At 40.6% G+C, this 23,047-nt stretch overlaps 1 protein-coding gene across 1 annotated transcript; it reads left to right on the top strand.

The window, feature by feature from the left end:
* Window positions 1-4,764: 4,764 nt before the first annotated feature.
* EDN3 (endothelin 3) lies at window positions 4,765-20,602 on the top strand. The gene is made up of 5 exons (XM_053958892.1): window positions 4,765-5,050; window positions 5,485-5,701; window positions 16,706-16,870; window positions 17,362-17,466; window positions 18,217-20,602. The coding sequence occupies exons 1-4, from the start codon at window positions 4,999-5,001 to the stop codon at window positions 17,432-17,434; spliced, it is 507 nt and encodes a 168-aa protein (XP_053814867.1). The 5' UTR covers window positions 4,765-4,998; the 3' UTR covers window positions 17,435-17,466; window positions 18,217-20,602.
* The last annotated feature ends 2,445 nt before the right edge of the window (window positions 20,603-23,047 follow it).

The following is a 23,047-nucleotide window of genomic DNA, read 5'->3' as shown; positions in this document are numbered from 1 at the left end:
GACTCCAGACTCCCCCAGCCACTCACACTAGAAATGATTGACCACAAGTTTCCTATCAGTCTGCTGAGGAAGGAAAACCAGGCCAGACCCAAACCCTTATACATGCATACCACTCCCTCCCTCTCCACACCACCCTCCAGACTGGCTTCTGCCCAAAATGATTTGTTTTTGTGCTTGAGTTTTCCTCCCTGCCATTGCACCTCCAGAAACAAGCTGTCCCTCCCAAGTCCTTGCTCGTTTTAAATGTGTGAAGTTCTTTTGGCAAGACAACCAGCTCAGTTTTTCACCTCCAGCTTCTTATTTGCTGGCAACTCCCTGTCCATTTTTTACAAACACTGGAAGTGTTCAGATTGATCATATTTTGATATGGAATTCTCTTTGTTCAGTAACATGCCCAAACATGAATAAATGTGAAGGAAAAGAACTGTTTCATGTAATAATTATAGAAAATTCTCTTCCTGTTAAATCCTGCTATTTTCACAACGACAGAGATTGTTTGGATCAAGGAAGGGAGGTCAGGTTCAGATCCTGGGGAGAGTGGTGTGTAGTGATAATAACACTTAGGATTTTTGCAGCATTCCTTATCCAGAGATCTGAGCCCTGTCTCCAGTACATTACAACAGCAGGATACGTTATCTTATGCAAACTCCTTCCTAAATTTCACAATAGCTGTAACAAGCAGGAATCATTAAATTAGTGTGGCTGAAAAACAGCCACAGAGCTCCTTCTTTACTTTGCTTTTATCTAAATAAAGTGAAGCAGTCAGAGCTGAGGCATTAGTCCTCTTCACTGTTTACCAAGTATCTACATTACTGCTAATGGTATATAAATACTAAAAGTAATTTTAAAAATGGGAAAACAGAAATGAGTATCTGAACTCTCCTCCTTTAAGCACGTTACCCAGTGCAACCCCTACAAATGTTCAGTTGTCCTTTTAGTACATCTGGTTCAAAGGCCACTAAAAATGGGATTCTTTGCACTGACATCAAAGGGCTCTGAATGGGACTGTCTGAAACACGAGGGGAGACAAGATTAACTTCAGCTTTCTGCCTATAGAACTCCAGTAAAAAGTAACAAATAATAATCGGAAGATAAGGTTTTCTTGAGAACCTACTGATTTCAGCACATTTTTCCAACATTGGCTACCACTATGAAGTTGCTTGCTTTGTGAGAGTGGTGCAGTGTGCTACTAAACACAGTGTTTGCAGCTTAATATGACCTTTTTTTTTCAATAACACTAAAGAACACGGTGACTAAGAAGGAGGCAAGAGGGTGGGAAAAGAAATATGAATAGTTTATAGAGCACTAGATTGGTTGTCTTTATTTAGTACCATATCTGTATTGATCAGGCTTTCCTCCTGGCCTGCTGCGAAGCTGTGAGAACAGGCATCAGTACCAAAAAATCTCGCACTGCTGCTGAAACCTTACCCCACATTTCAGCTACAGACTTTATTACATGTGTAAATACATCCTAGGAACTCAGCTTTTAAAGTAGTTTCTCTCAGTAACCAACTTTACTTAAACACATCTGGAACTTCTTTGTAACTCACAACTGCTTTGTGTATGTAGTCACTTGTATGAGGAAGGATAAATGCTGTGGAGTTACTGCTGGGGACTCTGATTGCCCCACAATCACAGGAGTGGATGTATAAAGCAGGCATACAAGGGGCAGAGGAGTCCTAAACAAACTCAAGATTATGTTCCTAATTGAAATGGCAGCCCGGGGTTTTCACATGTAAAATCTGGAATCTGAGCTTACTTGCCTTAACATCATCTGTTTCAGCTGCTCCACATTCCAGGACTCCTTCAGTCTTGACCTCATCCCTGAGATTATTCTCCCTTTAGTCAATTAGAAGTTCTCAAATATACAATATTTATACCCAGCAATGAGGCAGATCTGCTGATTGTCTTTCTTCAGCTGTCTGGGTGGCCCTAAGAACGAGGAAGTGTCCCAGGACTGGGGAATTCCCATTGTCTGTGCAGAGAAGAGCTGGGCTCAGCACTGCCAGGGCTGCGCAAGGGCAGGAGGGGATGTGGTGGAATTGGGAAGTTTGGAGGTATAAAGAGAAGGATTAACTCTACACATTTAGTCCACGGCTCTCAAGATTTATGCAAAGTACCTATCCACCCTAAAGATCTTGAAACTGGAAAAGAAAAAGGAATCTATGGAGTTAAAACAATTTTAACGGAAAAGCTGAAAAATACTATGAATTAGATCTGTTGACTTCCAATCTCTGCCTGCTACCTTCAAGGCTACTACTGGTTTTTTACTAAATGAAAACATAATCATCAAATAGATTTACAAAGCTATTTTGCATCATATATGAATATCGCTGCCAATGGTATCCAGATATCTTTTATTCCTTATCCCAAATTAAAACAGACCCTGGATTTAAAAAAATTATCTGTTGCTATTTCCTTAACCAGCTTTCTTGTTTTGAGAGTGCTGTATATATGAAACAAAAAGTTCTCAACCCATTAGGTAATATATGACCCAAACAACTTGATAATCAATGTAAATGAGAATCAGGCCTACAGTACCAGAAGTATTAATTCCTTTGATGAGAGTATCTTTCTTCCTTTAGAGTCTATGTCTTATCTTCTTCTAAAGCTTACATTAGGTCATTTGGCCAAACCCTTGCCCTTAATTTCTGAACCCTGGTAGCTGATTTAAGAATATATTTTATTACTCTTTTTGTTTGCACAGCACTGGGTGCTGATATGGTCTTCCCTGGCTCTTCAGAGATTAAACAGCACATGGAAGCAAAAGTAGAGCAATGTAGAAGACACCTTGAAAATTTCATGTAGAAAAAAGAACAATACTTTTTAGGAAAATGTTGTTAAATCAGTTCACACAGAACACAACTCTTTTTTGTTATGACATATCTATATGTATGATACAGATATATTTCTCATTTCCATGGTAAATTTGTATTATTATTATAAAAATTCATAACGGTGGCAATAAGGAAAATGAAATTCATGAATCAGAATTCAGACTCATGTAATTGTTACTTGTAATACCTGCAACATGTAACCACTACTTCCTACTCACTCGGTGTTCTGTTAAACAGTGACTGCACAATAAATCTTCTTTTTCTTTTCCTGATATGTTAAAACACAATCATAAGCATTTGTCAAAATCAATCCTGCATCCAACAGCATGAGAGTACAATATCTAGAACTTCCTGATCTGAAGCAATTAATTTTTTCTAGATGTGTAAGAAATGGAAAAAAACTTCAATTCCTTTTTTCAGAGATGTTTTGCCACAATATTTTTCAAAACAGAGCACCCATAGAACTGTGAGGCTGAACTGTAACTCTGCTGATGCCTGGGGAACATGACTTCAATGCACACAGACCCCCCAACCCAGCAAAACAAAGGGTAACAATCACTGAGGTCACTGCAGTTCCTCATCCTTAATGGTGAGCAAGCACTTCTTTCCCAGCTCGAGCATGACCTTCAATATACTGCTAAATTCAGTAATTTACAGGAGTTCTGTAGTAGTTTATAGGTTGGTAGTTTACAGGTTTCCCCCTGTATTAATTACAGGAACATCTTGTCATTTGCACAAATAGTGTGAAATAAAAGCAATTTAAATTTCCACAGAGAGCTGTGGGCTCGCTTGAGGCTATTGTTCTGCCTGGTGACCATCGTGCTTTTGTGAGCAGCTGGGAATATGGTCCACTCCAAAACTCTCAATCTTCAGGCACTGACAAAAGGCAAGGCTCGACAAGCTGACAAAACATGACATCTTAATGAGGTTTCTTTGCAAGTGTTACTGGATAGTCCATACCAGAAGCTGGAGTCGGGGGCAGGGCTGGAGAAGAATGTGAGATTGTAGGGAACAGTGTTCCTCACTTGGACAACTCCTGGGTGATCCTCCAACCAGTTTCTTACAGATTTTAGTGGACATGTTAAATTGGCATGATACATGAAAGAAATTTTGGCTACAGCTCTTTTTGTTAGTACTGAAACATTCTTAAATGAACAATTCAATTTTGATTTAAAATAGCCACAATTAAGTTTGCGACCTATCTCCATGTGCTCTCTATAACATGTGTTTCCCATAACAGGATATACTAGACATACTACTGTAAGAAAAGATATAGCCAATTGCCTTAAACACTTCCCTATTATCACTTAATAGCTGATATTATGATAGAAAATGAGGCCACACGATGGAGTGTTCTTCCAGGCCCAGCTATCTGGTATTTCACACAAAATGAAATTTGTCTTAAGTTTTGCACTCTAGGTGGCTTTGCCTGCAAAGAGGTGCTCATAGGTAAGTAGAGAAAAGAAAGTTTGAATAAATTTGTGACTTAATTTCACCCAGAGAAATCAGTGGCAGAGTCTTGGGGGGGGAGGGGGGGAAGAGATAAAAAATGCCCCAAACAACTTTCAAATCTGTAGCCCAGCTTTGACTCAAAAAGCTGCGTTTTTATTACACAGGCGATTCCTCCTAGAATCAGACACGGAGCAAGAGGATCAGGCAATTTAAAAGCGATGAAGCCCGAGCAGCACAGCAGGCTGTGCCTCCCCCAGCGCTCCCGGGAGGATGTGCTGCCCTATCCCTGCTGTTACCTGCCGGGGGGAGCCGGGGCGGTGCGGGGCCGTGCCCGCCCCCGGCCCGCGCCCCGGGGGAGGTCGGCAGCTGTCGGCGGGTGGGAGGCGTCTGCAGCTGGAAAACCGCAGCTCCGGGTGCTGATCAGATTTGGGGGTGGGGTGGGAGGTGTGTATGGGAAAAGCCAAGCGATGGATCTTCCCTTCTTTTGACAACACTCTTCCCTTCAGGACTAAGTCTGCACTGGAGGAAATTAACTGCGAGGGAGAAGTGCTAATCGCACCTCCGTGTGGGAGCCAACTCCCGGAGCAGCGTGTGCCGCCAGCCCCAGGTTATTCCCTGCCTCCAACCTGAAGTGATCCCTCCTGGAACGGTTCAGTTGCGCCTGCAGTTCACCTTTGCCTGCAGTTAACCAGCGTGCAATTTGGGTTTAATGGAGCTGGGTTTATTGTTCCTCTTTGGACTTACGATTACGTCGACTGCAGGTAACGTGAATTTCTTTCTTTCTTTGCCCACTTCCACGCATGCACACAAGGAAAGGCTGGGTACTTTTTTGTGCTGCTTTTTTTTTTTTTTTTTTTTTTTTTTTTTTTTTTTTTTTTTTCTTTTCTTTCCCCTCCTTCCAAAAGACTGTAAGCAGCAGCCCACTCCGGTGCGCTGTAAAGAACGGGACTCCAAAGCCACCATCCTTTGGCCGTACGTAGGTTTACCCCAAACCCAGCGGGCTGGCGCTGCAGCCCGGGAGGACACAAACATAACGGTGCTCCCGGCGCCCCGGGAGTCCGCAGGGAGCGGGGATGGGTCGGGCCCGGCCCGTGGGGGGCTGCGGGCGGGGGTGTGCGGGGTCGGGGCGCCGGGAGCTGCCGGGATTTGCCGGGATTTGCCGGGATTTGCCGGGAGCTGAGCGCGGCTGTTGCAGGGTCCGCGCTGGCCCGGCCCCGCTCCGCAGTGCCGACGGCCGGCCCGGGACACCGCGAGCGCGACGAGAGCGGAGCGGCGGCGGCCGCGGGCGGCAGGGCCAGGGCGGACGGCGGAGCGCTGCGGCACCGGGCCCGGCGCTGCACTTGCTACACCTACAAGGACAAGGAGTGCGTGTACTACTGCCACCTCGACATCATCTGGATCAACACCCCCGAGTGAGTGCGGGAAATGGCGGGCGGGGGGAGCTGCAGGCGGGACAGCCCCCGCCGGGGTCAGGGCGGGACGGGGGGAGCCCAGCGCAGCCCCCCGGGCCCCGCTGTCCCGGCACCTGCCCGGCCCGGGGACCGGCCCCGCGCTGTGCCGGGCACGGGTGACAGGAGGGAGAAGCGGTGATTTCCCACTGGAAATCTGCTTCTATCAACTCACCCGCTGGGAGAGCGGGAATAGTGTGCGTGCGTGCAGCTGTACTAGTTTTGATACAAATTAATGTGCAAAAATACCGAGACGTTAAGATAATATTTGAAAAATTCAATATGCCAGATTTTAAGATGTTACAAAAGAAAGCCTTTTACAACTGTGCTCTGCGGAAACAAAAGCTTTTGTTTCAACTCGCAATAAAAACAAATTTTGAAGCCGTTTCCCCTGGATTGGAAGTTCTGAGCTCCACACAGGGAGGTGGGGGTGGAGCACACGTGCAGAAAAGCTGCTCTGCTGTCTGTACTGACAGTGCTTAGTGGAAGAAAGCATCCAGGAAGAGTGACACTTTGCCTACATCCTAAAGGTTAGAGGCCTCCTTTTCCCACACCATTGTATATATCCTGTCTTGCTGAGTAACCAAAACAGACTTCAGATTTGTAAAGATCCTCCCAGGCTAATAGGCTCCTGTAGCAACCACAGCGATCAGTTCAGTACAAAAATAATCAGGAGATCAGGTGAACCTGAGAACAAATGACTTCAAGAGTTAAAGGTTTTCAGACTCTGTGATGTGAACTTCTACACATAACACCAAGTATTCCGGTGACTAAAGTCTGGGAACAGTTGTATTGATTCAGACCTGCCTTTGAATAGATTGCAAAGCTTTTAATGAGATTAAAATAACAAAAGGAGTAGAAAAATAGAAAGTAGCAGTAAACTAGGTTAAGTCAAATAGGGTTTAGGGCACTTAATTTGTAAATTCATGTGTGTGTCCTGGCTAGAGGCCATGTCTGATGATGTCTTTTGAACATCTACCAACCTGTGAGTATCATGTATTCACACAAGTCATTAAATTCTTCAAGTTCCATACCTGCAGTAATCCACCCCAGGATTACTTAAGGTTATTTTAACCAAATATTTATGACTCAGTAAATTCAAGTCAGACCTCACCAGTGAAAATGGGGGAATGACATTCCTTTTCCCCTGTGCACTGAATAAATAGACTTCTGCTAATTTTAAACACACATTCCTCAATTTCATTTTTTTAGGATATCCTATTTTAAGTCTACAGGACTTACAATTTTCATTCCACTGCCAAAATTGTTTAGTGTGCATTATTTCAGTGATGTGGGGAGTTTTCCTACATGAAAGTTTTGTGCCAGTATCACTAAAGAAAGAATAAAAAATTAGAAAACAAGGCATATAACGCTTTCTTGATACCTATAGAATTGGCAATGAAGTCTGTATAATAATCCAAATATTAAACAGTTGGGGTTCTAAATCTTTGCTTCCTTAACTGAAGTCAGTTGTACATAAAATAGCAGCAAATCTCTCAGATCTGTAAAGTCTGCCCCCACTGGGTATAGTTTAACCTGAAATGATTTAATGTGAGGACTAGGAAATTCTCTTTTTATAATTTTTATGCTATGTGATGGGACGTTTCTGTGCAAACCATGGAATGAATACATTAAATTTCAATATTAATTATTCACACAGAATAATGCATTTTTAGCTCCAAAGACATGAACTTGTAGAACCTAACAACACTGTTGGAACTGGGTGAATAGGGGTGCTGGGAGCCCTCTGAGGTTGACAAGGAGTAGGTGGATAATGCTGAAATTAGTCTGGAATTAGTCCAGCAGGGACTGAATTTCCTGGCTCTGTCTGAACTGGGCAGCTTTGCTGTCCTGCTCCAGGGACAGGTGACAGAGGTACAAATCTCTCGCTGAAACAGCACAGTTGTGATTTTCAAAACTCCCAGGATTCTTCCTAGAAATGCTCCCAGGGCAGAGGTAAACTTTAAATTAAGTGTATTGGATATTTTGAACCATTTCAGTGCAACAGGAGCAGGATTTAAGATTCCATGTGCCATGAACAGGCACTAATTCTGCTCTGGTGATTGATTTGGAATAAAATTTCAGGAAGTCAAGAAGTTCTTTGGGATGTGAATGAGGGGAACCAGACCTGCTTGGGCAATTTAATTTCCTGAGTAAGTTAAACTGCTTCTCTGAAATGGAAGTAACCACGTGATGTGTACAGACTGGCTGTTTGTAAAAGGGGCTTTTACGTTGCTCTTGTACACATGTTGTGGGAAGGTTTTATATTTACTAAAACTTTGACTCCAATGCAACTTGGAGGAGCATTCACACAGTGAGAGGCCAGAAAGTTGGTGTTAAAGTTTGGAGAAGTTTTCCTGACATCTGTTGATTCTGGTATTTTTCTTGCTTATTTATTATTTTTTCCCACTACATCAAATCCTACAATTGCTTCTTATTTTTTTTTTTCTTTCTTTCCCCTCTGACTTATTTATTTCACTTTATTGCTTCTTGTTCCCCACAAAATTTCCTCAGTACTTTCTGTTTTCAGGCTACTCTTGCCTCTATACTTTAAAGACAAGCTTTAATTTCTCCTCTGGTTTCTTCTGCTTTTCCCAACAGGAGCTGTTAAGCATTGTTGTTATATATTCAAAACAAATCCTGGTCCTGGCCTCTCCTCCTTTTCTGGAAAAGCAGTTAAAAGTTTTTATTGAAGCTGTTGGAGGCAGAGTGACAATAGAAGGTCTATTTCTATCCCTGCTGAGAAACCACTTAGATCAGCAGGGTGACAGTTGTAGAAAAGCACAAATTTGCAAAATGTGGAGCCTCTGACTCCCTGCAGCTCTCACCAATTAAATGAGAAATTATCTCTGCACACGTTTTGAGTATTGCTCTATACTTGACTATGAACCACTGCTGTTAGTTCAGACCACGAGGAGCACCAGTGTTGTTATGATATAGTGAGTCTTTCATTCTGGGAACAGAGGGAAAGTGGAAGAGAAGATGACCTAAAGAAAGGCAGGTAAGTCAGAAGAGAATAATGCAATTATGTGGTGTAGACAAATGTTGCATAACAAAGGTAATTAAAAGCTGGTGACCTGTTCTCACTGATAAGATTGATTAGCCATGTATTGCAATGCATTTTTTTTTTAGTCAAATGATTACTTATGCTTATCTTGATCTATAGCTACAGACACATTTTAAAGAAGGGATTGTCTTTTAAACAGTACCCACTGACGTAATACAGACACAGCTTGATGCTTAATTTTGCAAGTTAAAGAAGAAAATATAGGCAAGAGAAGAAAATATGGGCAAGACTACTTTTAGATCTGCACTTCTTCAGAGGGGTCCTATATTTCAATACGAACCGAGGTTGTACATCCAACAGCCAAAACATCCAAAGTGTTACTGTTATGAGGGCACAGACACTCAAGTAGTCTTCAATTCTAAAATAAAAGAATGTAATGAGAATCTATGGCAATAATCCAGACATTTCCAAAGGAGAATTCCTCACTCAAACTAAGCATCAAAAATAAGAACATTTCTTTTGAAGGGTCTGAAACAAAGCAAAAGTGATTTTTTTTTCCCCTAAATGACATATCATTTTGGTATTTGTTATTATGTTCAAAAGAGGAGTGACTGAATGAAATTCTGTGACCACACTGTAAAGACCAGTTACATGATGATCTAAGAGTTCTGTCTGCCAATTCCATGAATTTCTGAATCGGGAAAATTGGATGGACAAAGAGAAAGGCAGATTTTGATCTGACACCATGTTGCTGCTCTGATCCTCTGTACTTAACACATGTCCTGTTTCCTCTGGGGGAGGGCAAGGACAGGGACAGGACTTGTGTCTGTCTCTGCTGTGTGGGGTACACTGGGAGAGGATCTGGGAGAGGATCCCCTTGCCGTGAGAGCACATGGGGCCACTGGAAGAATCTGAAGTTTTGTCACTTAATAAAGAAATTTGTTTCTATGACTCAAGCAAGTCAGATAACCCTTAGCAACAAGTTAGCTCCAAATAGTGCCCAACAGAAATGTGTTTTCCTGACCTCAGGTGACCACTGGCTGAGGTGAGAAAGGCTTTTCAGACACTTGTGGTCATTGCTCTAAGTGATGATGAATGGGTTTGTCAGGATCTAAACAGCCCGAGCAGACCCCACCTGCACCCAGATCTCCAACAAATATGAGTTAACGATCTTTGCTCATTTCTGACTTAGATTGCCATCAGAAAGTCATCTCAGAATGGAAACAATCTGTAGCCTATCATCACTCAGTTTTACTCACACACACACACAGATGATGTCTCAGGATGGTGTTCTAAAAGACAAGATTTAATACAACCCAGTGGTTACTCTGCTCTAATTGCATGTTCTGCTGGCCAACTTTTCCTTTATAACATCTTTTTGTTACCTGCATCTCTTTGGTGATTGAATTTTTGTTGAACAGAAGCCCACATAACAAAATTTAAGATGCTTCTAATCCTTATGGACATTGATTTTCTAAATTGTTATCATTTCCCTAATTCTGGATAATGATATTCTTCATTACATAAGTATAGGTGACATCCTGTATGTTACTGGAAATAAAATTACACAGCTAAAGATCTCTTGTTCAGCAAAACAATTAAGCAGGTGGTTATAAACCCTAGATCAGATTGCAAATCCCTGCTAGTCAGAGCCATGATGATGAAACAGTGGCTGCCAGCCAGGAAGCTCAAATAAGGAAGCTGATTTGTCAGCTGAACAGTGCACATGGTTAACCTTCAGAATCAAGTGCCAAAACTGAAATGATGAGTCTTTGTTGAGTTGATTTTATTTTTCTGAATGAAGCTCAACCTGATTTTGCAGTCTTTACTATCCATGGGAACATGTGGAATCTGTTTGTCTTGCAAAATCTTCATGTGAAATGAAGAACATTTCAAATAGTTTTACTGAACATAGTAACAGGCTCCTGCTGTAATTGATATATTTTATTGTGGACAAACTGATTTGATTTTAGGCCTCTTTATTCAAAGAGATATTCTTACATATTTAAAATGGGTACTGACCTCACACTTTCAGTGTCTCACTGTCTGAAGTGTGCATAGCTTGCATGCCCTCCTCAGTCTAGAAGCAGAATATTTCCTCTGAGCTTACTGACAGTACTGCCAGGATTGGTGTTTTACAGCAGCCTCAGGAAGACTTGAAATGATTTGGCTGCGCAGTTACAATCCCACGTCCCTGCAGGAGCTGGCCCTGAGAAGATGAGGTCAGGGATGAGACACGCTGATAGCCAGAGCTTTGAAATTTCACCACTGCTGCTCCTGCTGGTCTAATTCTAAGAATAAACACTCTTGAGGGCTGTCAAACCACAGTCACTTTCACCAGTCTTACATTTTAACACCATGTGTTTATTTTCCCCCGGGTTTTTGTTTTATTTGTTTTTAAACCAGCGGTGGGTTTTGAACTATACAGGCTGTAGAGAGAGGTAGGAACAGGCAGTAGTGTGTGTTCCTTGTGTGCACTGCTGTGGTGGCTTCTGAAGCAGCAATAAGTACTCTGAATTAGTTTGAAAAAATCTTGATTTGATGCCTTTCATCCATATCTGCCAGCTGCTCTGCCTTTTGGGCTTTCCCTCAGTGGTTTTGTGCTACTGTAAGTGGTAAGAACCACTTGCTGATAGTACTGACTGCCAGTCAGAGGGAGAAAAGGAATAATGGGAGTTTGGGCCTGACAGACAGAAGATGCCGCTCCAAATTTTACTAATTTCTTTAAATTGATGATCATATATCTTGTAACAGGGCTGGTAGCAGATTTGGATAGATATAAGGCACCGAAGGAAATCCTGAGAGTTGTTTTGAGAGAGGTTTTCTGTGACACGCTGCCTCAGTTTATTAGGTCAGGTGAGCTCTACCCAGCCTCTCTGGGGATTTGGGGTGTTAATGGACACCCCAGGCTTGCTTCATATTGTTTACTTCAATAAATACACCCCAGCTTTTCACTCCACAACTCAGCTATTGTACTGACGGTATTTGAGAAACAAAACCTGTGACATCCTTTGACAGCAACAGGAGGAGGATGGAGAGTGATAAACAGCCTCCAGATTCTCACAGAGCCTGACCTGGGTACCAAGAAGCCCCAGGGGGAGGAAAATCAAAGAACTCACATGGTCAGTGAACCTGAGTGGTGAAGCAGATGTGTGCAATCCTTGGCTTATTACCTAAGTTAGCTGTAATTAATGAGCTAAAACTAACTGGCATCCTCGCAAATTAGCAAGTATTAATTAAAGGATAAGATAGCAAGGTCGTGGAGGTGCATCTTTTTGGATAATAGGAGCCTGTTCAGTATCTAGGAACACTGAGCACTACTAGATTGAGGATGTGGGAAAGAAAGGTGTGGCTATAAATCATAAAAGTTGTTTCATCTGAAAATAATTTTAACTTCAAAAAGCTACTCAGAAAAAGTGCAGCTTCTGAGAATGTGGACAGGATGACCAAAGCAACAAATCAGGCATCCTTTGGGGGTGTTTTACTCCTTAAATAATGGTAAGGATGGATTAAAATGGGAGGTACCTCTATTGTGAGCTCTTAAAAACCCACACCTCTTACAGGAAGAGCTGGAGCCAACTTCCAGAGCAGCCAATGATCTCTTACTCTGTAAAGCTACACAGAGTAGCTACTGCAGTGCCTTTATATTAAAATATACACAGAAATATCTGTTATTTCTCCAAGCATCATCCTTCATTCTGGGGACACTTTGTCTCACTTGGAGGATGGTAAATTTTGCTTCCTTTCTGTGTTCTTTGCTCTCAGCAGTTACAGGGATCCCATACATTTTGGGATTGTCTGAAAACACTGGGGACTCTTGGGAGCCTTGCTGGCCTGGATGTGTGCCAGAAAATATATTGCTGAATCCTGAAATGGCAGCATCTAAGATGATTGCTGCAACCCCCCCATCCCTTTGTTTTGGCTGAAACTCTCCAGTGCCCTGGAGGTATCTACTGTGTTTAAGTGGCTGGGAAAGTAGAAAATAATAGCAGCTCATAGATGAATTATAACATAGCATGAGAAACTTGGCCACGTGTTATAAAATTAAAATAAACTAACTGGATTTGTCTGCCTGAATTGTGAACTTCATTGTGAGTGGGGGACAGCAGGACTCAGGCAAATCTTACTTCCCAATTCAGCCTGAAGGTATTAATCCTTCAACAGGCAGTTTTCTTCTGTGGAAGATTTTCACTGTTTCAGAATGGCTCTTCAGTGGAAGAATCACTTGGTACCAATTACTTGGTACTTCCTCTCTTTTTTCAACAAACAAATGCCTATTTCTGTTAATTTAATGGCAAAACCTTCCTCCAAGAGCTAGCTGGCTGCTCTTAGGAGGAGAGCTTTTCTGATTGTGTTTTGTGGACACAAAGTACACAAATAATCTAGGTTATTTCAGCCTCTGATATCCAATCTGACAAGAACACACTGTGCTTTGATTAGTTCTGTGCTGCTCTGTAATACATGAGATTATCTTCAGTTCATTATCTGTTGCACTGACTAATCACAATTACAACACATGGAATAATTGCAGGTACTGGAGAGTTGTGATAGTTTTGTTGGGTTTTTTTTGCATACAGAGTAAAGAACAAGTAGCTTATACTGAAGAAACAATTATTTCCTTAATAATTCCTCAGACATTCTCTTTGTTAGAAAATGCTTAAGAACTGAGCATGCAGACCTTTATGCACTCACTGGCTGGCTGGAGTAATCATAGTGAACCTCCCAAAAGAGTGTAATTCCTCAGAAATCACAGATTTGGATGTTGCCAATCAGATACCAGTTCAAAGAAGTACCTTGGAAAGGCTGATTCAGAAATGTCTAGGTTTGCTTATTCTCCACTTCGTAGAGAAGAAAGGCATAAAGGGCTCACAGCACACCTTAGCTGTAAATAGATCTCAAACTCATATTAGTTTACTTCAGGAGAATTTTATTCTCCTAAGGGAAGAAATGCTACATACTGAGTTAAAAGTCAGGATTTCAAATTTTCTTGTGAAATGCAAACCTTAAAAAAAATGGATTAATTAAAAAACTGTGATGCTGCAGAGAAATTTCCAAAAAAAAAAAAAAAAAAGTAAATGGCTTAGCCAATACTTTGTCCAGGGATTGGGTCATAAAGGACAGTGTAAGGAACTGATAGTTCAGGATCCCCCCAGTTCTGCCTGTGCCCTACTCCAGCTGATCCTTATCTTCACTGAGGGGATACAAAGTGCCCTGTGCAGATACAATTCATCAAGCTCTTTGTGATTATTGTTGGAAAGACTTTGGGTTGCTTTTGAAATGTTTGAGTTTGAATTTTTGGATTAGAAGCCAAAACCAGGTGTATTTGGATTATTGTATTTCTACCTCTGATTGGCAAATCTGCACATTACCTTACACAAAAACTTCACTTTATTCTGGTTTAAAGTTTTTGAAACTTGAAACACTTGAAAATGTCATTGCATTGGCACATGTTGCTGGTCCACTGAGAATGAAGTAGCCATGAATACATTTTCTAAGCTATGAAGCATAATGTACTTAATTAGAAAGATCAGATGTATATAAAATGTCACTTTCCTCCTTTGCTTAGGGCTGTGATTCATGGCATTATCACTTGTAATTATAATTATATTCTCCACTCCTCCCTGTTTGCTGGAATTTACTGTCTCTTAGGAAAGGCATCAGATTGGTAATGGGGCCCTTCCTCAGTCACTGGAGTTCACATAGTGATGGACTGAGATAAACTCGAAAGTTGATAATAATTCTGCTTGGTCCATTCATTTGCCAATTGCAGCAATTAAGAATAAAACTCATGCCCTTCTTTCTCTCTGGCTATTCAGGCAGAGCCTCTGACTCAGGGCAAACTGTGACTCAGTCCCACAGAGCTTTTTAAAAAAGCCCAGTATCATAATTTGAAAGAGTGAACTTTTGAACAAGGAAACACTTTAAATAACAAGAATAACATATTACAGTGTTTTATGTCTTATTAGCATAATGTAGGATGACATCTGCAACATCTGCAAGAAGCTTCTTTATGCCCTGGCAAAATATCTGTCATCAAACATGGCTCTCACATTTTCTAAACACATAAAATTCATCTTTCCATTTCAGTCTCAGTTGGAACAGGAAGTTGAATAATAGAATTTTACCAGACAGTTTTCACAGAGGGTTTGCCACTGTTAAAAATAAAAGAACTTTCCCCCACTCCTGCCTCTAAATGCCAGTTCTTACTTCATAAAAAACATGAATGTGTAAAAAATACGACCATGGAGCAATTATTTATGTCAGAGGTTCCTACATTAGCCATTTCACATTCATTATTGTAAGGCAGATGTCAGTATAGAATTATTAATACTCTTAAATTATAAAATGGGACTTGCTCCTAATCCTAAAGACAACAAAAAGCTTTTTAAATGATGGTTTGAGAAGGGAGGCCAAAATCAAGTCCTAAAGTCTTTTAGACAAATATGGGTATTCTTGGTCTCTCGTGGTGTCCTGGCATAGGAGTAAAGTGGTGAAAATAAGGAGCATTTTCTGCATGGAGGCAGACCAGGATCTGCTGGAGAAAAAACATCCCCTGGGGTCTGAACAAAGAAGTATTGATTATGATTTTCTCTCTCTCTCAGGATGATTTTATGATCAGCCTAACTCTGACAGGTTGAGGCTATGAGAGACAAGGTGCACTGTTACAAATGTACTACGAGTGCAGAGGCTTGAATAAATGATTTGCATCAACTGTACTGATGTTGCATCAAAAATTATTGCAGAGATTAGGAAAATAATGTTTCTGAACCTTTAGGCCCACCATGTGTGTGGGAAAATGGAAAATTTGCAGCTTTCCCATTAGCAGCCTAATGATGTTTTTATGAAAGCAAATGAAAGAAGCAGAGCTATGTGAAGGTGGTAGTTCCAGACTCATTACTCAGGCTTTGTTCTGTAACCTTTCTGTAACCTTTCTAGACTGACTCTGACTTCCTCTTCCCTGCCTTTTTATTTTCTTTTTTTTTTTTCCCACTCCTCCCCTCCTCTTTCATGCTTTTGAACATGAGATTCTCTTCAGATTTTTAGTGTTTGTGGATTTGTAGCTTGCTTAGCCCATCCCTCAAGTTCTCAGGAACTTCTGAGAGTCTCCAGAAGTTTCATGGGGAGTACAGCTGCTATTGATTGAGATTCTTTAACAGCTTGGAAGAAAGCAATTCATGACATCAATCCAAACTATCCAAGACTTTTTGGGGATTTTAGCAGGCAGTGATGAACCATGTCCTTTTCTGATAAGAATATTGACTATGACCCATTAAAGAGAAAATCATGCAGGGAAATAGAGATGTATCTCCTACTATTCCTTGGTGTGCTGCAGCACAGAATAGGATCTCTCACAGAAAGGTAGAACCATGCAAGGAGGATTTTCTGGGAGTTTCTTGCATTTGTAACTCCAGGGGTCATGTTCCAAACATGATGCAGTAAATAAATTATGCTGACAGTTTTCTCAATTTCTCAGTGATAAAATTAATGGCAAATCAGGCTCAGAACCATGAACTACATGACAACTACACATGTTAGTGATCTGGTGAAATCAGCACAGCTCCTCAGTTACTCCAGGCCAGCCAAGGCACTGAATGTAACAGATTTTGTGCATTGACTGGGGAAACAAACACAACACAGGAATAAGGAGTAAAATGAACAATAACCTGGGGATGTAATTGCATCATCTCTTACGTATTCCAATTTTTTTTTTTTAATAGTGTAGCTGCCAATTAATCCTTCTAGTAGAGCTGACTGTCTGCTAATTTATAACTTGGTGAAAGTCTGAGTTGATGGAGCAGAAGTTATGATCTGGTACAGGGAGAACTTACAGGAGCATAGATTTTGATTTTTCTGCCACTATTTACTGCTTTCAACACAGATCTCTTCAATAGATCTCTTCACTAAAATAGAAAAGAGGTGGAACATCATTTTAATTGGTTCCTGTGTGATTCTCGCAACAGGAGGACTGTGCCATATGGACTGTCTAACTACAGAGGCAGCTTCAGAGGCAAAAGGTCCACAGGCCAGACTCAGAGTGCTCCCCAGTCCTCACTGCGATGTTCCTGTTCGGACGCTCACGACAAGCAGTGTTTGCAGTTTTGCAGAAGAATGCAGGACAGAAGGAGGTGAGTGTCTTTCCCTATCACTGCAACCTGGCCACATGATGAGGCCATTTCACGGAGGTAAATTAATCAAGACGCATTTATCAAGGGGAATTGATTGAAGGTATTGATTTTAAATGAAACTCCCCTCTGCAGTTGTGGTGGGTTAACCCTGGCCAGCAGCCAAGCACTGATACTTGTTCACTTCCCCTTCAGTGGAATGGGGGAGGGAACAGGAAGAAAAAAAGCAAGAAAACTCCTGTGTCACATCAGAGTTTAATAAGTGAAGGAAAGAGGCCAGAGCTAGTCAGTACTGCTTGGAATTTTCTTTTTTCTGTTTCTTTTTATGATGTGGTGATTTTGAAACAGCAGATCTGTCCAGTTAGGGGCATGCTGAACATTGCACTGTTCTAGAATGTTTTATGCAGTCTAACAAAGAGCATGAAATTGTCATTTAATCTATGGGGACACTGATGAGAACACAGTGACAAGTTTAGGCAATCTCTATTCTACAGAAATCATGGATCAATGAAAAAGACAGAGGAGAAAGACCAATGCAGGGAAGAGGAGCACAATTTTGTTCAGTAGCACAGAGAGCCTGGAGGATTCTGAACAATCAGGTATGTTACAGATACTTAATGTTAAAAAGAAATATTCACTTTCCATAAATGTTCTTTGTACTTGCAGAACCCATAATTCTTTCAAATGAATATTATCACTCCTTCCTAAATTAAGGACAGAATTTGGCCCATGAATTATTTGAGTTTTTTTTTGTTTTTTCTAATTTAATTTTTAAAATAAACTTTGCTATACACAGAACTGCTACAACATTTCTTCTGCTGATGTAACTCTTCCAAAAGTTGGATTATTTGGCTATAGGCCAATACATATTTTGGCTTTTTTTTTAGGACAAGGGCTGTCCCTGTCTATCATGTTTTTCCTCATTTAGCACTGCAGCAAATTAAGCTACACATCCCAGTGCAGTGCTCCAGTAAAAGTTGAAGTGTTAAGGTAAAGAAACAGGAAAAACTTTGTGGAATAAGTATCTGGAGGGAAAAGTAAATCTGCTTTTGATGTCAGGTATGAGGAGGTTACTGTGACCCAGAAGCCAGTTTCAAATACTGCCACTTCTAAAAAAGTCACACCAATACCCCAAAGTTTTTGCTATGAAGGGAAGCTCTTGGATTACAAGTCCCCAAGCTGAATTTATTGCTGTGATTGTTGGAGCAGAGCTAATTAGAGAACTGTATAGAGCTCGCTCTGTACACCTAACGAAGGAGGGCAACCACAATTATCTCAGGTAACAGGGACTTTGTGCTGAGTATTCAACAGTTTGACTGTATTTCTTTGTTGGTTTGTTTTCTTTAAAGCTTTAACATTTATTTGCTGGAGCTCAGAAACAAGAATTTAAACTACAACTCTCCCTTGAGATGGACAAACTTGATGCTTCAGTGTCATGCCAGTGGAGAATTCAGCAGCAGGCAACACTTCCATTTCAGCAGTGCCACTCTGAGGGCACGGGAACCTGTATGAAGAAGCTTTTCTCCCCTCGAGAGAGCCTCAGAAAAGGATAATCTTTATCATGTAACCTGGCAGGGAATGTATCACTATTGAGGAAAACTTCAAAGGCAGACCCAAACTTCAGCAATGCAGCACTTCAGGAAACATTTTTCTCTGTGATTTAAACAAGTACAATAGAAACTGTTCCACTCACTGCTTGCTCTGTGTCTGAATAATCCATCCACAGCTCTGTGCAGGCAGCTGCAAGTGGAGAATGTGGAGAGTTAGAGGGAGATTGCCTCTACATCAGTTCTCATTAAGAATAAACAGATAAAAAGTATTTCTCTTGTTAATGTATAAGCCTGAATCAATATTGTAACTTCGTGGCAGATGTTTAAATGACAGTATCTATGCAGAATAAATATGAATGGCTAATATAAATATTATTATAAACTATAGCAAGTTAAGAGTATACATTGAGTATTCAATAGATTACCTAATTTAGGCACAAGTTATTCCTGCACTTGGAAGTTCCACTCAAACACACTTTCAGTGATTATTTGGGGATGCACTGTAGTTGGTGAACAGAACTTCAGTGATTCATCCCAAAGAATTTTCCTACAGATGCAAGGCTAGGACTGTGGAACTTGATGCCATCAGAGTAATTTCTGTGCTGGCCATTTGCTGTCCCAGGCCCCTACAGGTCACACCCATAGCACAGCCCGTGGGCTTTGCCAGTGCTACAAATCCCACCTTTATCTCTCCATTGAAACACCAGCACCAAATAACCCAGAAACTTGGCAATAAGGATTAAATCCAACCCTGGACCTTTTACAGTGTAAACGATTTCTTCAGAAATTACGGACTTCTTTTGCTACAAGGATGCAAGAGTAAGCAAAGGAAAAAGAGTAACTTTTGCAAATCCTGTTCTATATTATTTAAAAAGAGAGGAAATCCCTTACTTGTGACATTACAAATTTTTTGGGGTTTACTGACCTTCATGCAGACTTTCCCCAGAGCACACAGGTTAAACTATAACCCCATGTTGTTAAATTATATTTTAGAGAAAGAAAGATGGAGACCAAAAGAAAAGTGAAAAGAAATTAACAGTAAAATTATCTATATAGGGCTTAAACCAGTGGTAATAGTTTTTGTTCAAAACAAGAAAGGGAGGTCTTTGCCAAAACATACGATATATTTTATATATATGTGGATATATTTCATAAATAAATTATTACAGTTATAAAATTAAATATATCTTTCAGTTATTGCATTTGTATCAGTTTCTTACTTGCTGTGTAACTGATTTTGTACATTTATAGAAAATAGATTATTTATTGTATAAAACCACTACACTTACTATTTTTCCATATTCTTTTTTAAAAGACATTGTATAGTTTTGGGTTTTAAAAAAGAATCAGGCTTTTTTATGAAGATTGCTTAATGTTCCTAATGTTCCCTTATGACCAAAATCTGGAAATTTCTTCCCCCGCTGGATCCCTCCACCCAGGTCACACAGCTTGCTGCCTTTAAGAGTTTGATAATTCTCCTGACAGTCTGGGAATTGAGTAGGAAAGGAGAATAACAAATTCTGTGGTAGTAATTATGTATAAAAAGTGATGTTTCAATTTTGTGTCCCCTTTCCTATAAAAGTAACCCTCATCTGTCCCCTAACCCTGGAACAAACAAGGCAATAGTTATTTGTCCTGAGAGTTCTTTTTGTGGACAATGTCTACAGAGTTCAGCTCCAGTCCCAAACACATCCCAGTGCTGAACAAGCCTCCAGAGCCTCCTCAGCTCAGCTCAGCTTTCACATGACCTGCTCAGCCTGTGTTTGGAATTCTCCTGTCTTCCCGCATGTGAATTCAATTTAAATGTTGCATTTGAAGATGGATACACACCTTCCCCAGTCCTAAATGCTTTAATTTAATTTTAAACAATTACCAAAAAAAAAAAAAAAAAATCTAACTGGGTTCTTTCTTTGACATGGAGGCAGATTTAGCCCTTGAGTGGTGGGCTACAGATGTTACTGTTGTGTTTTCTCCTTAGGAAAGAGAAATCCCATTTTTTTTCTATATGAATTCCACATTGAAGTGGTTTGGTTTCGGGACTCTGGTGCCAATGTACCAGTTAATGTAAAAATCAGTCTGTTGTGAATACAGCAAAAGAACAAAAATGAGAAATAATGTTGTATCAAGCTCAGAAGAGGGAAAAGTTAACTGTAGATATTTCCAAATAAATCTATAAACCACAGAATTTACCGGAATGTGGTGTGTGCTGGATTCTAGCTTTGAACTATCATTGTTCCATCTGGGAACAGTTAACAGCCATGAGACAATTTTTACCTAATTTCATGTTTATAGAAAATGTCACCAGTAACATTCCTCATTGACTCACTTTACCTAATTTTAAATTTGTACTAGAAGGTGTTAAGCTAATTTGGAGTATAACTCTTCAAAAGTTATACCTAGAAATAAACTCATATACAACTAATATATGTTATTAATTAAGAAACAACTCTTAAAATCTGATAAATCATAAAATGATTATTTGCAAAAGTTAGAATTAAAGGCTCTTTCATCTTTCAACATGTAATGTTAGCATAGTTAGGTGTCCTCAGAATCACTCTTGTTCTGGGATATTATTTTGAGGACATTTGTACTTTTACTTCTGTAACAACAAATTAGTTCTGGTTCTTACTCTAGTCAATGTAAAACTAATCTGCTACAGTTCTGTCAGAGTTCCATAGCATTCATTCTAATTCCCACTACTAAAAGTTCATTTTTGTGTTGTTAATAGCAATAAAAACAATAAATGATCAAAAGCAAAGAAAACAATGTAGAAAGGAGCTTTGGCAGAATTTAAGTTTTTCTCCTCAACAGAGCAGGAAGAGAAGAGGTGTGAGTGTAGCCCCCATGCAAAGGGCTGTGAGGGAGGGGAGAGGCCCATTTTGTCCCCTGTGTTCTCAGAAGGAATTACAAGGCACTCAGGGCTCACAGCAAAGCCCTTCAGGTAAACTCATCAGCAGGAGAGGGGCAGTTCCATGGAACAAGGTCTCCATCACCACCTGCACCTCCCCTCCTTGGCTGTGCCTTGTGACAGCCACAGAGAGTCTGGCAGTGACAGCCTGGCAGTGACAGCCTGAGAGGGCACCAAAGCTGGAAGGGGCTGTGTCCTCCTCCATTGCTGGGTGACCGTTCCCATCCTCAGAGCAGAGCTCATCCCATTCCCTGTCCTTTACAATAAATGGCTCCTTGTTGCTGTGCCTGCTTTTGGGGACACCATTCTGCTGATTCTGATTCTCCCTACGTCCAAAATTCTTGTAATGCCTGGAAGCCAAGTTCATCTACAGATCCTTCTCCTTTATGTCATCCCTACGTTGATCCCCCACTGGCATCATCCAACACTGTTCACATGTACTCAGATGCTGTTTTGGGGATCTGGCTGTCAGAACAACCAGGCAAAAATAACTCTGCTGTGACAGATTGCTGAGGACAATCATGACAATTTGATTTAAGACAACAAAATTGTTTGTCTTGACAAAAGGTGGGTTGACTTAAGACTGAGTAATGTTATCATTAAAAAAGAAACAAATTCTATCCATGTGAGCATTAAATCTTTCAATCCACAGCTTGAAATCTATTGGAAGAGTAATCAAGGGAAATTGCAAACAGATGACTCTGGAAACAATGTTTGTTTTCACTACTTTCAGTAATTTCACTACTAGAGTTTTACAATGCATAATATATAACCTGATTTGGAGAGCTTTATGCTACAAAGAAATGTCAGGACTGAGAGATTTAAAATGCTAAGCAAGTTAAACAAAGCATATTGCACTCTCTGTTTACCTTCCAAACTTTGCTTAAAGGTACATTTTAAGGAGTAGTTTGACTTCCAAGATTTTCAGCAGTGCCTTAGAGGACAGATGGGCCTTGATGTGCACTTTAAAGCTATCTGTGCAGAGGAGGGATCCATGCAGATTGTTGGTAGCACAACTGAGCTTCCAGAGAGGTTTGGGATGAGGTTCAATCCTTGGCTCCTGTTTTGCCATGGGAAACAGCTCTCTGAAGCCTTGGGCTCTTACCACTAGCCTAGAGTGGCCCCAGCGTTCACATCAAAAACCCCTCCCCTGATCTAAGTCTTCTGGATTAGTTCCCTCCTCTTATTTCAGTAGGATCCATTTTATCACTGACTGGGTGCTGGTCATTTCCTGAACTCACCATTTTCAGAAATTAGGGAGATGTGTAGGTCTAAAAACTCCTTGTGAACCTCTGTGTTACTTTAGGGATCTAAATATCTTTTTCGTGTGCTATCAGTGGTCATTGGTAAGTGGATACCTTGGCTCACACTTCCTGCAGATGTCTCCAGCAACATGAATGGAACTGACTGAAGTTCGAGCCCTTTAACAAGAAAGATTAGAAGCCTTTGACATTCAGACTCCATTTTCCCCATAAATATTAAAAAAAAAATCCTATATGGATTTGACCAAGATAATGTAGACACTAAAGGGTCAACATGTTAAAAAATGAACTAATCTTTGAGAAGGTGAGTTTCCCTTTTACCTGTTACAATGGATATTCCATTAGAGTACATTTCTGCTAAAGCTGTTTCTTAGAGTGTGAAACAGCTCTCCCTTAGGTTACTGAGTATTTATGTGTTTTATTAATGGTACTTTTGCCACAACTTTCCATTAAATCTTTG

This window comes from Vidua chalybeata, chromosome 17, assembly GCF_026979565.1.
Source record: "Vidua chalybeata isolate OUT-0048 chromosome 17, bVidCha1 merged haplotype, whole genome shotgun sequence".
Lineage (NCBI taxonomy): Eukaryota > Metazoa > Chordata > Aves > Passeriformes > Viduidae > Vidua > Vidua chalybeata.
The sequence above is the reverse complement of the archived record's forward strand: the minus strand, read 5'-3'. Positions and strand labels throughout refer to the sequence as shown.